The sequence below is a fragment of the Podarcis bocagei genome, assembly GCF_964188305.1.
Source record: "Podarcis bocagei genome assembly, chromosome: 1".
Taxonomy (NCBI): domain Eukaryota; kingdom Metazoa; phylum Chordata; class Lepidosauria; order Squamata; family Lacertidae; genus Podarcis; species Podarcis bocagei.
In genome coordinates this window covers 109715125-109729565 of record NC_138125.1, presented here as the reverse complement: position 1 = coordinate 109729565, position 14441 = coordinate 109715125, and the positions used below count along the sequence as shown (strand labels likewise).

The following is a 14441-nucleotide window of genomic DNA, read 5'->3' as shown; positions in this document are numbered from 1 at the left end:
GGTACATTTTACTGTTGCTTATGACTACCTGTGCAACCATCCCAATTATCTCCCAACTTTTCTGCTTTTATGTTGCATCATATACTACTTTTGTTGATACTCTTATAGTTATTGAAAATTCAGTAAGTATTTTAAATTGTAAGCAGACCTGAGAACTTTTTGTTATAGTGTAGCCAATATAAATAAATAATATTGTTCTTTCTGTAGTGCCTTTCCCCTTTCACTTATTTGTGGGTGGGGGCACCTCAAGAAAAAAAAAAGTAGGAACGTCAGTTTTTAAGAGCCTGTAGCAAAGAACAGAGGTGCCCTTTAACAGGACAAGTTGAACCGCAAATACATTTGAACAACTGGCTCAGAAGGAATTACCGAAACACAATTCCACTAGCTTGTAGCAGACAAGACATCTGCTTAATCTTGAGCTGAACTAACAAACAGCCGGGGTCTTTGATAGAAAAGATTTAAGTGTTTTTTCCAATATCCTTCAAATGATGAAAACAACTCTGTATTACTCTTCCAATGAGGTCTTCCGTTCAGAGATTTGTTTTCACGGCATCTAATCCTTAAAAGAAAGTAATCTGCCATTCCTTAATGTGACTGTGATAGGGGATATTTGCAAGGGAACTATCATTCAAGTATCATTTCTCTATTAAAGTTATTTGGTTCATACAAATAGCGGTAGCTGGCACTACATTAGTCTTAGCAAATTTTCATCCACTTGTCTTCAAGAATATCTGAACAGTAGCAGGATAGATATATATATGAGAGAATCTGAATATGATACTTGAAATTTAATTTCCATATGCACTTTTAATAAGAGCTCTGCTATCTTCACAGATTTATAGCTGCTGGGTATTCCACAGTAATGACATTTCTAACAAGAAAAGCTTGGGTTCACCTAAAAAAAGGCGATCGTGAATCCATTATTAATTACACAGAGAGGATGAGGTGAACTGGTAGCTCATTTTTACACTGCTATAACTTTGGCCTGTTTGTAAATAAAGACACAAGAGCTAGGGCATTTTATTCAACTTGAGTAATTGAAGACACCACAAAATAGTTTGTCAGAATTTCCACATCCAAGCTCGTTTCCTTCCCTCATCCCAGTTCAGGGAGTTGGACTAGATGACTATTGGGAGTCCCATCCAACTCTACAATTCTATGAAATAAATATGTGAATGTGCACAACCTGCAGTGGCACAGAGCAGGGCCTTTAGTGTTGTGGCACCCACTTGTGGAATTTCCTCTCAGCTGACATCAGACATGTGTTGTCATGCTAAAAACTTCTATTTCCCCAAGCATTCCTGGGCTGGTGATTTAGTCACATTTTACTTCAAGTCACTCTGTCATTTCCGGCAGTTTTAAATTGCATTCGAAATAACTCACTGTTTACATTGTTGGTTTTTGTATTTGTTTTACAAACGTTTATGATTAAGTAGTCTATTAATACTGAAAAAATAAAATAGCATCTATATCTATACACACACATAGAATTGGCAACCCTCGTTTTGGTAACGTGTTTAGTACCACCAGGAGCGGAAAGATATCTCTCTGGACTTCTATAAAACTGTCAGTCATAAACTGAACAAACAGGCACTTTCCCTTTCATTGTGATGGTGAAAACGCTAGTAAAAAGGGGAGGGTGCTGTCTACAGTCTCAGCTGTAAGAGCAGCTGTCAAATCATCCACAAAAAAATTATTTTATAATCAAGATGCTTCGATTCAAAAGCGTTACTGTAAATGGATGTTTCCCAACATTGGGAAGATGGATTCCAGGGTTTCTGCTACAGATGAAACAGCCGAGTGGAGTATTCCTTTTCTATTCTTCATACACACACACACACACACACACACACACACACACACAATACTACAGATGTTTACCTGGAGAAAGCCTTACGGGGGGGGGGATTCTGAATCAACATGAAAATCAGGATTGTGCTGTAAAGCATTCTGGGTTTGGGCTAGGTACTGTTATAATACTCCAGAGATATTCAGGAGGAGGCTGTGAGGGGGCAAGTGGAAGCTTATTTGCATTTGTTTGGGAACCACAAGCATGTACAGTGGTACCTCGGGTTACATACGCTTTAGGTTACATACACTTCAGGTTACAGACTCCACTAACCCAGAAATAGTGCTTCAGGTCAAGAACTTTGCTTCAGGATAAGAATAGAAATCATGCTCCGGCGGCGCGGCAGAAGCAGGAGGCTCCATTAGCTAAAGTGGTGCTTCAGGTTAAGAACAGTTTCAGGTTAAGAACGGACCTCTGGAACGAATTAAGTACTTAACCTGAGGTACCACTGTATATGACAGGCAAGGGCAACTGCATGAGCCTTTATAATGTTTAAATGTATGATTTGCCTTCATAGAATAATAAAATTGTGGAGTTGGAATGAGGGTCTTCTACATCCAACCCCCGGCAATGCAGGAATATTTGGACCAATGTGGGGCTCGAACCCACGACCTTGAGATTTGAGAGTCTCATGCTCTACCAACTGAGCTATCCTTGGCCAGCCCTGCGTCCCTCCAGAAAAAAAGCACCACTTAATACTATGATAAGCCTAATTCCAGAGAAAAAAAGGACACAGCAGCTGAGCAGCTAAGGAGTTCCTTGTAACCCTGAGCTGATGTTCATGCATGTTTCTCATTTCTCCCTCTAAGTACTAACAGCAAACTACTTCACCAGACTACAATCCACACCCAAAACTTAAGCTTCCGTTTGGGAATTATTATGTTAGACTATTGAACAAAATTAATGTACAGAAGATGTTGGAACTGAAGCCTTTTAAGTATTTGAAATTTCAGATATTCAAAATACACATATAGGAATCCTCACTAGATAAGAAATTGATACTTCCAATAGGATGTGGGAGAACAGAAACTACAGTTCTGTTTGTTACTTTCCAAGAGCACTGACCCTTTGGGATTTCTGCCACCAACTAAGCAGAGAGGTCCAAGAAATTGCTTTTAAAGCCAACAGTAGTAAACAACTAAAGAACACTTTTTTAAAAAAAGTAAACTTCTTGAGTTTAAAAAATGTTCAGTACACACAAGTGATTATCTTAAACCGAGCTCAAAACATGAAACAGATGCTGTCACCACATTAAGAGTCAAATTCAGCATTTATACTGGTGATTTCTATATAAACAGTTGAAAACAATGTGATTTAATGCCTTCAGATACATTACTGGAGTAGTTAAAGAGTTCACACAATACACTCTTGCCCAAGTGAGCAGTCCCAACTTTCCCTACACACAGATATGAAGACAAAGGTGATGCATTATGAAAGCCAGTGCAGCGTCATGGTTAAGAGTGTTGGACTATGACTTGGGAGACCAGGGTTTGGATCCCCACTCAGCCATGAAACTCACTGGGTGACCTTGGACCAGTGACTATCTCTTAGCCAACCTACATCACAGGGTTGTTGTGAGGATGAATTGGGGAGGAGGAGAACCATGTACACCACCTTGAACACCTTGGAAGATGAAGGTGGTATATAAATGTAATAAGTAAATTAATTATCATTATTATTATTATTATTATTATTATTATTATTATTATTATTATTATTATTAAATACCCTGCCCATCTGGCTGGGTTTCCCCAGCCACCCTGGGTGGCTTCCAGTACATATAAAAAACATAATAAAATGGGAGACATTAAAAACTTCCCAATACAGGACTGCTTTCAGGTATCTTCTAAAAGTTGTGTAGCTCTTTATCTCCTTGACAGCTGATGGGAGGGCGTTCCACATGGCGGGCGCCACCACCGAGAAGGCCCTCTCTGCCTGGTTCCCTGTAACTTCACTTCTCGCAGTGAGGGAACCACCAGAAGCCCCTCGGATGACCTTAGAGACCGGGCTGAACGATGGAGGTGGGGACGCTCCTTCAGGTATACCAGGCCGAGGCCATTTAGGGCTTTAAAGGGCAGCAGCAACACTTTGAATTGTGCTCAGAAACGTACTGGGAGCCGGTGAAGATCTTTCAGGACCGGTGTTACTATACTCCCAGTAGCCACTCCCAGTCGGCTGTCTAGCTGCCGCATTCTGGATTAGTTGTAGTTTTTGAGTCACCTTCAAAGGTAGCCCCAAGTAGAGCGCACTGCAGTTATCCATGCGATTACGGATATGGCCACCAAGAGACTCCATTCTGGAAGGCTTTTGCATTATAGAAGTAGGAATTCTCCCAGCTTTTTTGACATCTGACTCTCCCATCACTGTATCCAATGCAAGATGGCCACAATGTGTGAAGATGCCAACAGTTTGAAGAGCCACATGCCCTCCCCCAATACAGCTAAGAAAGAGGTACCAAGAAACATCAATTTGTTTTTCAGTATAAATATTAATATTTACCTAACCTGGAAGTCAGAATAATCTACTTTCTTGTGGCAGAAACATAGAAACTCTTAATGTGTGACATCAGGGTGATGTACTGGGAGAATGCCCCCCTCCCCCCATTGCTAGTCATCTATTTGTGATCATTGCCACATCTTTCTAGTTATCTTTTAGTGCAGGATATCCGTTCCATGTTGTATTATTAAAAATACAGATAAAAAGTTGAGCAATTTAAAAGAGAAAGCCACACATTTCACTTCTTGCTCCTACAAGAAAAAAATCATGTCATTTAGAGACCAAAGGAAGCCAAAGCTGCTTCACAGAAGCGACTTTTTAAGCCAATGTTTCTATTCACTCCCACACAACCACACTCAGCCTGCAGAGACAGCCATTTGAACCTCACACTCTGATCAGCAACCATACAGCAAACACAGAGAACATAGCCTGCCAACAATGAGAAACCAGGGTGACACTTTTCTTGACAGCTGCACAAGGCACGACAGTCTTTTTGCCTTTATTGGCCTCTGTGGAAAGGGAAAATAAAATGTGGGCAGACAGAAGGGCCTCGAGTACATACTCTACCTCATTAAGAGGATACTGTAGCCTCTTCCAGCCTCTTCACACAATTGTAATTATGAGGAGGAGGAGGAGGAGGAAGAAGGAGGAGGAGGAGGAAGTGGGATAGTGGCTGCAGATCCTGCCCCCACCAGGCAGGGCTGGACTTACCATATTGCTGTAGGCAATAAATGTCCCGCCTAAGGGCTCCTACTGCCCTCAGGTACAGCGAAGGATGCTGTCAAAGTAGCATTCAATTGCCTGCCTGGCTGAAATTTGTACATGGAATCTCTTGTGCCTGTCACTCTGCTGATCGTCCACAGTGGGTGGGGAACAGCTCTCAAGGGAAGCCCCTGCAATACGGACATGGGCTTTCCCCCGATCGGGAGAATCTATGTGCTTGCAGCAAGGTCCCCTTTAGAGAGATCTCTTCTGCAAATGAAGGTAAGGAACCTGTGGAAGGAATGCCTGGAAAGGACTTGTGTGCACATTACATCACCTTTGAAATTTGATGTATGCCATGAAGGAGTAAGCTGTGGCCTTTCTGCTTGTCTGCGACATGCCACAGCATCCATACAAATGGTTGCTGCTGTGCCAAAAAATACCACTTATTGATACATCTGCCATCTCATCAATTTGCTTTAATCCATTCAGTAAGGATCTCCCTTAAAAATTAGAAATAGTCTACTCCTTTCCTTCTGAGAATGTTGATTACTGTGGAATAATCAGTTTTGTAGCCAAACAAGAACTATTTATTCACATGAACTCCATACCTAGAGGTGTCATTTATTTTATGATTATATTTAGGACACTAGTGGCAAGTCTCCTTTAGTCAGAAAGGGCTTAAAACAATCAGTTTCTTTACCATCTCTGATGTTATTGTTTTAAATCATTATGGAGATATAGTATGTGCAGGCTAATGGCAAAATGGCAGTGAAATTTGCCGCCATATGGGAGTGAGAGGATGGAGACTTAAGCCACCCAAACCAGTGAACAATGATCAGTATTTCAGGATTTATAACCTCTCTAGCTCAGAAAGCCTAGATCCACTTTGCTGAAGAGAGAGTTACTAATCAGTGGGTCATGAGAGGTGATGGATGTATAAAGCAGATACAAAATGCAAGCTTTCCGCCGCAAAAAGGGGGCTTCCCTATTAAACAACAAAACTGTAGCAATATTTGACTGTCACTCCTGCATGACCAGTATGCACATGTCTGAAGAAAATAACTGAGTGAAAATAAAATGTTGGAGGAAGAAACCATCCATACAACATGCATATTTTTAAGTGTTCAGCTCCTTCAATTTGAAACCTACGAGAGATGGAACATACTTGAACTTGTTGCTTTGGAATTTGGGGGGGGGGGTGAAACTGCAGAAAGACACAGAATTTAAGCTACAGAAGTTAGACTGGCTTGTAGAAGAAATAGCGCCATACACTTTTGTGTATATCCGAATCAAGATATGCACAAAAATGTAGGAAATGTGCCAGGAAGGAATATTCCTAGAAACTTTCTGCACCTCCAATAAGAAGAGATGGTGAGAACTCAGGTCTTAAATTCAAAGCACAAGAAAAACAAGGGAATATCCAATTTAACTTGATGTTATAGGTTGTTTCTGTTGGTGTCAATTAGGCTGTAAATCTAAAACATCACAGTGAATATGAAATCCTCATTATTATACAAATACTTACACAGCATGTTGATTGTCATTTTGCCCTGACATTCTCCGAAACTGCACTTTGTTATGTGGTAGTCAAATTTAATGAACTAGGAACTTTTCAAGAATACCAATTAACTCCAGGGTCGGGCTGCTACCAGCTTTGCCAACACAGTCATCTATTGTTATTGCTGTCTGATTTAGCAAGCATTTTAATGGCAGTGGCAAGACACAGCACTTCAACATGGCATCAGCATAACGTACTCTGTTGTTAAAACTTGAAAGCAAGTCCAGAAACGGAATTTAAACAGGCCTCTCACATTAAAAGTGACCCGCAACTCTCACACTTAATTTTGCTTGAAGACTGTGTATACATCGTTCAAGAATTTTAGACTGCTAGACATGGCACATAACAAACCTATCACAAGATCTGCAAAGCCAAGATCTGCACAAAGGGCTCAATTCTTACTTGTTTTTGTAGCCGCTTCGCTTTCAAGTTGAAGTCCAGTCATTAAGTCGAAAGGAAAGCACTCCGAACACACATGCTTACCATTCTGGTTGGGATCTGTCGGCTCCAACACTTTCCTCATTGGTACGGCGACTGCATCTCCTGGTATCCGGGGACTTTCTACATACTTGGGCTTCCTGATGGGACCTGAAATGCGGAAAGATCTCAAACTTGCCTTTTTCCCACACAGAACACAAATTACAGAGGACCAGAACAACTCTAAAAGCAGAAATGCACGTTGCAGACGGAGACAATACACACACAACACATGCTATAATAAAGACAGTGAACTCTCGTACTTCCACTCTCGCTGTCTGTTGTCAGGGGGAAAAAGCAGCAACAGCAAGCTTTAGTCAGGCTCACTTTTTGGAATGTAAACTGTGCTGTGGAACAAAAGCAGTTTCCTTGCTGCGGTGCTCTTGAATCAGCCTCCAGCCTATGTAAAGAGGGTGACTTTGACATGGTCAAAACTCACACAGCTCTGGAGTTGGCCTCTCTAGGCAGAGCCTCTGTTTTTCTGCTTCAATTCGAAGATAACCCTGTTTACTAGTATAATCTTTGAAGCTGGGAGGCAAGGATTACAAAGCGGACAGCTTGCAACATTAACACTCTAAATACTCCAGTCCAGCAGCTTTATATTACTGAGTACAGTATTTTTACCCAGGCGAATGACGCACAACGTTGATTGTAAGACGGTGGGCAGGGCGGGAGGAAGAAAGGAGAGAAATATCTGTTCAGCTGCTATGGTAGCTCTTCAGTATCTTCAATAATAATAAAAATAAGAGAGGGAGAGATTTTGCTAACTGGTGGCTAAAATCAAACATACTATGTAATTTATAAGTGCGTCGTTCACTTTTGAGGTTGGAGTAACTGTTCATCAAAGGAGTTCATCAAATGTAAGAGAATGAATTTAGTACTTTCATTCTACTATTTAAATTATTGATAGCCGTGTGCTTTGCTGAATGCAATTGCAGGAAACATTAAATGCACAACAGAATTTCGAGCCACCAAAACACCCCCCACAATGAGAACAATACTGCCATCTAAAGGTTCTTTAGAGAAACAGAAATTGCTTTTAAGTTAAGCCAACAGGCCTTATCCTAGGATTCTGCTTTGCTGGGCTGACACCGGGGCCAATACTGTTCTTAATGCATCCCAGTTCTATTCACTTCCAGTAGCAGAGATGACAAGGGAACAAAAACTATCAGAGATAAGATTCAACGCAGCATCAGCAACTACAACCCCTCACACAAAATCCCTGGCATCTCTACCACTACCCACCAATTTTGGCATTTTAACACTGAAAATTCCTCTACAGCACCATGTTTTTATAAAAAACCACAACCATAGACATAAGCAACAAACTGGGTTGCCATCGCCACATCATGGGTCTCTGTCATAGTCCCTCACAAACATAAACCCTCCAAACATGCTGCCAAGAAGATCCACCCCACAGGAGAGGACTCAGTTGCTAGCAGACTTGTGTGAAGAACCCATAGGAAGAGGCTCTGGATCTCAGTATGAAACTGATGGTTCCATATAGCTAATATAGTTCAATAGAGCCACACATCACACACACACACATTTCTATCTGTATGTGTATGACGGAATAAGCATTTTCCCATGGAGAGCTACAAAGTCGTCTTAAGGAAACAGGGCCTGACTTAGATATTGTGCTGCCCGATGCAGGGACAAAATGGCAACTGCTCCCCATTCCTAACTGAACTACAAACTGAACCTGGACCTCCACTGCACTTGAGACAGCAGGATAGTTTAGGGGACCCAGAACAGGCCATACAGAACCCACAGAGGGGAATAGCCAGATTCCACATTTTCTGCCCCAGGTGGTTGCCTAATGGTTAGGCCAATCTGAAAAGGAAGGATGCACATACCACAATAGTGGCTCACTGAAGGCCACAAAAGGCACTGGTAATTCAGTGGGAAAGGGCAGCACAATTGGGAGCAAAATGCAGCCTCCACGAATCCAAGCTTAGCCTTTTAGAGGAACTGCTGGCAACAATAATTTTAAATGGGGATGAGGGTGGACCATGGGCAGACCCTCCCCCCCCCTTATTTTTACAGGTTCTTCATTGAACTGCACTTTAAATGTAAAACTCTGTAACCGATTGGTTGTTATCATTTTATTATAATCAATAATGTACATATTTAAAGAAACCAGAACCAAAACAGTAATTTTAGATGGTAGCAGAACTGTAACAGATGATCTCATACCACACAGCAAGACCCCTAAGTGCAAAGCCACAGAAGTATACAAAAGGAAAGCCACAGAAGTACAGTATACAAAAAGAAACATAGGATGGGACTCTTCTAGGGTTCCAGCCTCACTCAGGTATTTGTCTGCAACAGTCCTGCTTGCTTCCATTTTGCCCAGACTCCCTTCATTCATTAGGCTCCCTTAGCTCTTAACTGTGCCAAAACAATTCTCTCTCATCCAGCTGGTGTAACTTGTGGTTTAGATTGCTCTTGAAATAATAAAGATACCCCACTTTCCAGTAAACTGTAGTAATAAAAAATTCAGCTGGCAAAGTTTGGAGAGCACAGCTTATCTTTATATGGCGAATGACGTATTACAGATCTGTGTGGAATTATAAGACAAAAGATAAAATGGAAGCCAAAGGGTTTTATGAAGCACATTATAAATGTGTGTATGTATAAACAGAGGGGGAAATAGGAGAGCTATACATATAGCTAATTACTAAAAATCACAAAGTGCCCTTTAACCATTTTAGGGATACAAAGGCATAATACTCCCAAGAACATTTGAGGAACATAAAACCACCTGGGTTTAAGACAGAAGTAGATAAATTTATTAAGGCTACCTTGTCATTTTCGGTATACTACCTTAGTTGTGGCTCACTGGATTCAGAAATCAACCACCCTCGTGAATATCACCTTATTCCTTCCACATCAGAAATTAGCAAAGATCAGGAATGTTAGATGGTAAAATAAAGGAGAAACAAATCTACCAGTGGTACACGGCATCTTATTGTTAAAGTAAGACGAATGGAGCAAGAAATGATAAACGGTGAAAATGTGCACAAACCAAAGCAGCTGCCCTCCCTCCCGCCCCCGCCCCCAATGTCTGGTTCAATTGTTCAGAGATAAAAATATATGCAAATACTATAGCCCATACAATTGAACTAACAGTAGATTACACCCTTCCTCAGAGTCCACTGCTGATGATAGTATGTGTGGTATTCGCTATTTAAACATTTATATCATGCCTTTGCCATTCAAAATGTTCCAGATCAAATCAGATAAAAATGAGTCAGGAATGCATCAAAGCAAGCAACACAGCAGGTAATCAGGAGCATAATATTCAGCAGCAAGATTTAGGAACCAGTCACAACACAAGCTTGGAGGAATAAAAATGTTTTGCTTTTTCATCTAAAGGCTACAAGAGAAGGGGGTGGTTCTGATTTCACAGGACAAGGAGTTCCACAGCCTGGGAAAGTGGACAGGCAGGAACTTATGGGAGGGGGACAGTGCTGTAAGTAACATGGTGCCAAGCTGTTTATGGCTTTAAAAAGATCATATCCAGGGCTTTGAACTGAGCTTGGAAATAAACTGGAAGCCAGTGTAGGTAGAAAAAACGAGTCACATGTTTCATGTAAAACAGATTATTGTTATTATGTCATTTATGTTTAAGTTTGGAATTAATAAAATATGTTTTTTTTTAAAAAAAGGCTCCGGTTAGAACTCTTGCTTCCAAATTTTGGACTAGCTTATGTTTCCAAACACTTTAAAGGCAGCTGCTTGTAAAGACTGTTAACAGTAATCCACTTCTTGAAGCAACTATGGCATGCTTGATTACAGCTAGGTCTCACTTCTTGAGCAATGGCTGCAGCTGGCACACCAGCCGAAGGTGGGCAACAGCACAGCGGCCCCCCGGCCATCCAGAAACAAAGCTGTATCCAGGAGCATTGTCAAGTTGTGGGCTGAATTCTTCAGAAGCAGTGAAACCATACCCAAACCAAACTGTATCCTCACCCCCAGGAACAGTAGTCTTGGGACTCAGCACCATTCATAAAGATAAAGCACTTTATCTGTGACACCACATGGCGCTGTAGAGTCCCATCTTTCACCAACGGGGCTTCCCTGTATGAAGTTTACAAGGCGTTTAACTGAATCACATTTTTTGATGCATCTTGATCCAGCCTCGCTCACCTGAAGCATCAGTTTTGCCCTGATTACATCTCAGTTTGCTAGCTCACATCCAGTCCACTACCAATTCTAACCACCATTGCAAGACCTTGGCTGCCTTTCTTGAATATGTAGGAAATGAGAGTTAAAAGTTGGGTGTTGATGATGACACCGCACTTCAAAATCCCTAGACAATCCCCTCCTCCCAGCAGTTTCTTATAGGTGCACAGGAGACAAGATGTAATGTTGTGGGGCATTATAGGTCAGAGATCATGATGCCAAGAAATAGACCCTCCAGTGTCACTGTCTCAAAAGCGTCTCTAAAGAAAAGACCAAGTCTATACAAAACAGAACCTCTCACCAAGTCCCATTGTGCCCAGACAGTCCAGAAGGATACCACTAGTCATTAGTTTCAAAAGCTGCTGACGGGTGCCGCAGAACCAACAGGGACTTCATCCAATTCACTGTGTGGCTCATCCATAAGTTCCACTAAGATTATCTCCATCCCAAGACCAAGTTGGAATGAGGCTGGGCCAAAAGTTCTCAGAGGGGCATTTTAGCTAAATCAGGGCCTACCTGGCCCCCACCACCCCGTTTTGCAGCTGTGGTGCTTTGCCTGGTAGCCAGTGGCTGTTGCAGCTCAAACAGCATCGTTATTTGGGATGTGGAAGCAAAATTACCTGGTGGCTGCAGCACCCTTACTGGTAAAGCAAGGACTGCTATTCCCTCCCTTCCTCCACCCCTGAATGTTCCTTATGACATGGTGCCAATACTTCTGGAATTGGTACCGCTGTGTCAGGAAGGTAAACAGCATTTCCGTGCGCTCTGGTTTCCGTCGTGATGTTCTGTTGCACCAGAAGTGGTTTAGTCATGCTAGCCATGACCTGGAAAGCTGTCTGTGGACAAATGCCAGCTCCCTCACCTGAAAGCAAGATGAGCTCTGCAAACCCATAGTTGCCTTTGACTGGCCTTAACCATCCAGGGGTCCTTTAGCTTTCACTGTAGTTATTTGACGTATTGTGCTAAATAATCCCTACCTAAATCAGACTGACCATATCTGTTACTCCCTGTTTACTTTAGACTGTACTCTAAAGTTTGGCTCAAGAATTTAAGGACTGTCTTCAAAAACAGCCAGTCATAAAATCAGGGATCTAATATGTTGCACATCAGAGGTTTGCCCTCTGTGGGTTGGAAGGCGACTGGAACAGTGAAGAATGGAGGAGGTATAGTTTATTTTCTCCCCCCTCATGTGTGTAAAGGTTGCAAGATATCTGAACTCCTGAAGAAGACTCTGCTATTCTAGCATTCCATAAAGAAGTACCGTATTTTTTTGCTCTATAAGACTCACCTTTTCCCTCCTAAAAAGTAAGGGGAAATGTGTGTGCGTCTTTCACTGAGCAGCGATCCCTCTTGCTGTTCTGGCTTCTGAGATTCAGAATTATTTTTTTCTTGTTTTCCTCCTCCAAAAACTAGGTGCGTCTTCTGGTCTGGTGCGTCTTATAGAGCGAAAAATACGGTACTTAATATTCATAGTTCAGCTCAGAAAAAAAAACACCCAAATCCAAAACATAAAAGACAAGCTGGAATTAACCAAAGAGGATTTTAAAATTAAATAATCCATAATCCTCCTGTACGCTGAATTCATATTATACAGAACACTGTGTTCTTACATTCTTGTCTATGGCTTTAAAACACACACAGTGCATGGAGGTTTTATTATAACAATCTTCTCCTGCAGGAACTTAAATGTCACCCCCAAGGTGTAAAATAAAACAGCTTTATTCTTTGGGTCAGCTTAGCAGTCAATACAGCTTTATTAAAAAAAAGCGACCTCCTCATATTTATTACCCAAGACATTAACTAGTCTAAACATAACAACTGCTTCTCTCCCCCCCCCCCCCCGCCGATATGAAGAAGGATCAATTTACAAAAATGTAAGGTGATGCTGGTCATTGATAATACCTGTCTTCTTTGATCTACACAGTTTTTTTAGAAGCTCTATAAAGTAGGCAAACCATTAACCCTTGTGCTCTCAACATACTAGTTCCCAAGATAAAGTGCTCAGATGATCTCAGAAAAGGGTTTCTTTGGATGAAAACTTTTGTATGTCTTGTTTATATTATGCTTCATGCTATATGTAAACATTTCCATGTTTATTTGAGGGTCTGTTATTCCAGTTGTATTTTACAATAAGTCTATGACAGGTATAAATAAATAAATCTGACCGGCCTTGATATATCACTTCATCCAAGTAAATAATGTATCATTGAAAATATGAGCATCTCTCATCTTTATCTACCGGAACTAGCGGCTGCAAGATCCACAGTTCTGCATTCTAAGTTTTCCTCTTGAGTTTCAAAGACTGCAGAAACTAAAATATTCACGTAATTTGAACAAGCTTCCTGACTTCACATGCTTTTTCACATGTTAGAATGCTCCTTGAGTTTGATGGTATATTTTAAACATCCATCAATTTAATTTTACTTGATGTAGAAGAAAGAGGAATCTGAATAGTCAGGGACTATGTTGGGGGTGGGGAGGGAGGCGGCCTTCAACATGTGGCAGGAACAATATGCCTGGCAATTTCCCAGTTGTACTCCTGGGACAAAACTTGAAGATGTTCCGTATTCTGAAACATTTTAGAGTACTTTTCTCCACATCAAATCCCAAGAGTGCCATTCATTTAGTAATTAAGTCAAAACACGGTAGCAGAGCTATCATCACCAACATTACTACAATTCAATCTTGGGTTTAAGAGATTTTCAGAAGCATGAGTTGGCTTTACAGTGTTATTTTAAAACGACACTTTTTAAAAGTATGTTACTCATCATTCTAAGAAGAAGATATTTCATAAGAGACTTGTTCGGTGTTTCAACTTCAGGCATCTGGGAAGGAGGAAAGGAGAAACAAACCCATCGCTAGAGTGTTTACATCTCTCATCAAGCAACTGGCTGATGTCTTCCTTCTAGACAGGTGGGTCAGAAGCTATGCAGGTCTGCTTCAAAGGGAAAACAGATCAGCAGGTATATATACTGGGGGATATGACCCAGCATGCACGTGGCCGACTCTGGAGTTGCGGTGCTCATTTCGCTTTATTGGCTGAGGGAGCCGGCGTACAGCTTCCGGGTCATGTGGCCAGCATGACTAAGCCGCTTCTGGCAAACCAGAGCAGCACACGGTAACGCCGTTTACCTTCCTGCCAGAGCGGTACCAATTTACCTACTTGCA

The 14441-nt window shown here is 41.4% G+C and overlaps 1 protein-coding gene across 3 annotated transcripts in view; it reads right to left on the bottom strand.

Annotated features, from left to right (window-relative positions):
• TANC1 (tetratricopeptide repeat, ankyrin repeat and coiled-coil containing 1) overlaps positions 1-14441 on the bottom strand; it is a 143522-nt gene that overhangs the window by 43256 nt on the left and 85825 nt on the right. For 2 of the 3 annotated variants that reach the window (XM_081187312.1, XM_081187311.1), the window contains exon 4: positions 7092-7196. The exons of the other annotated variant lie outside the window; for it this stretch is intronic. In XM_081187312.1, coding sequence (XP_081043438.1) covers positions 7092-7196 — 105 coding nt within the window. The remainder of the gene's footprint in view (positions 1-7091; positions 7197-14441) is intronic. 3 annotated transcript variants of the gene reach the window in all.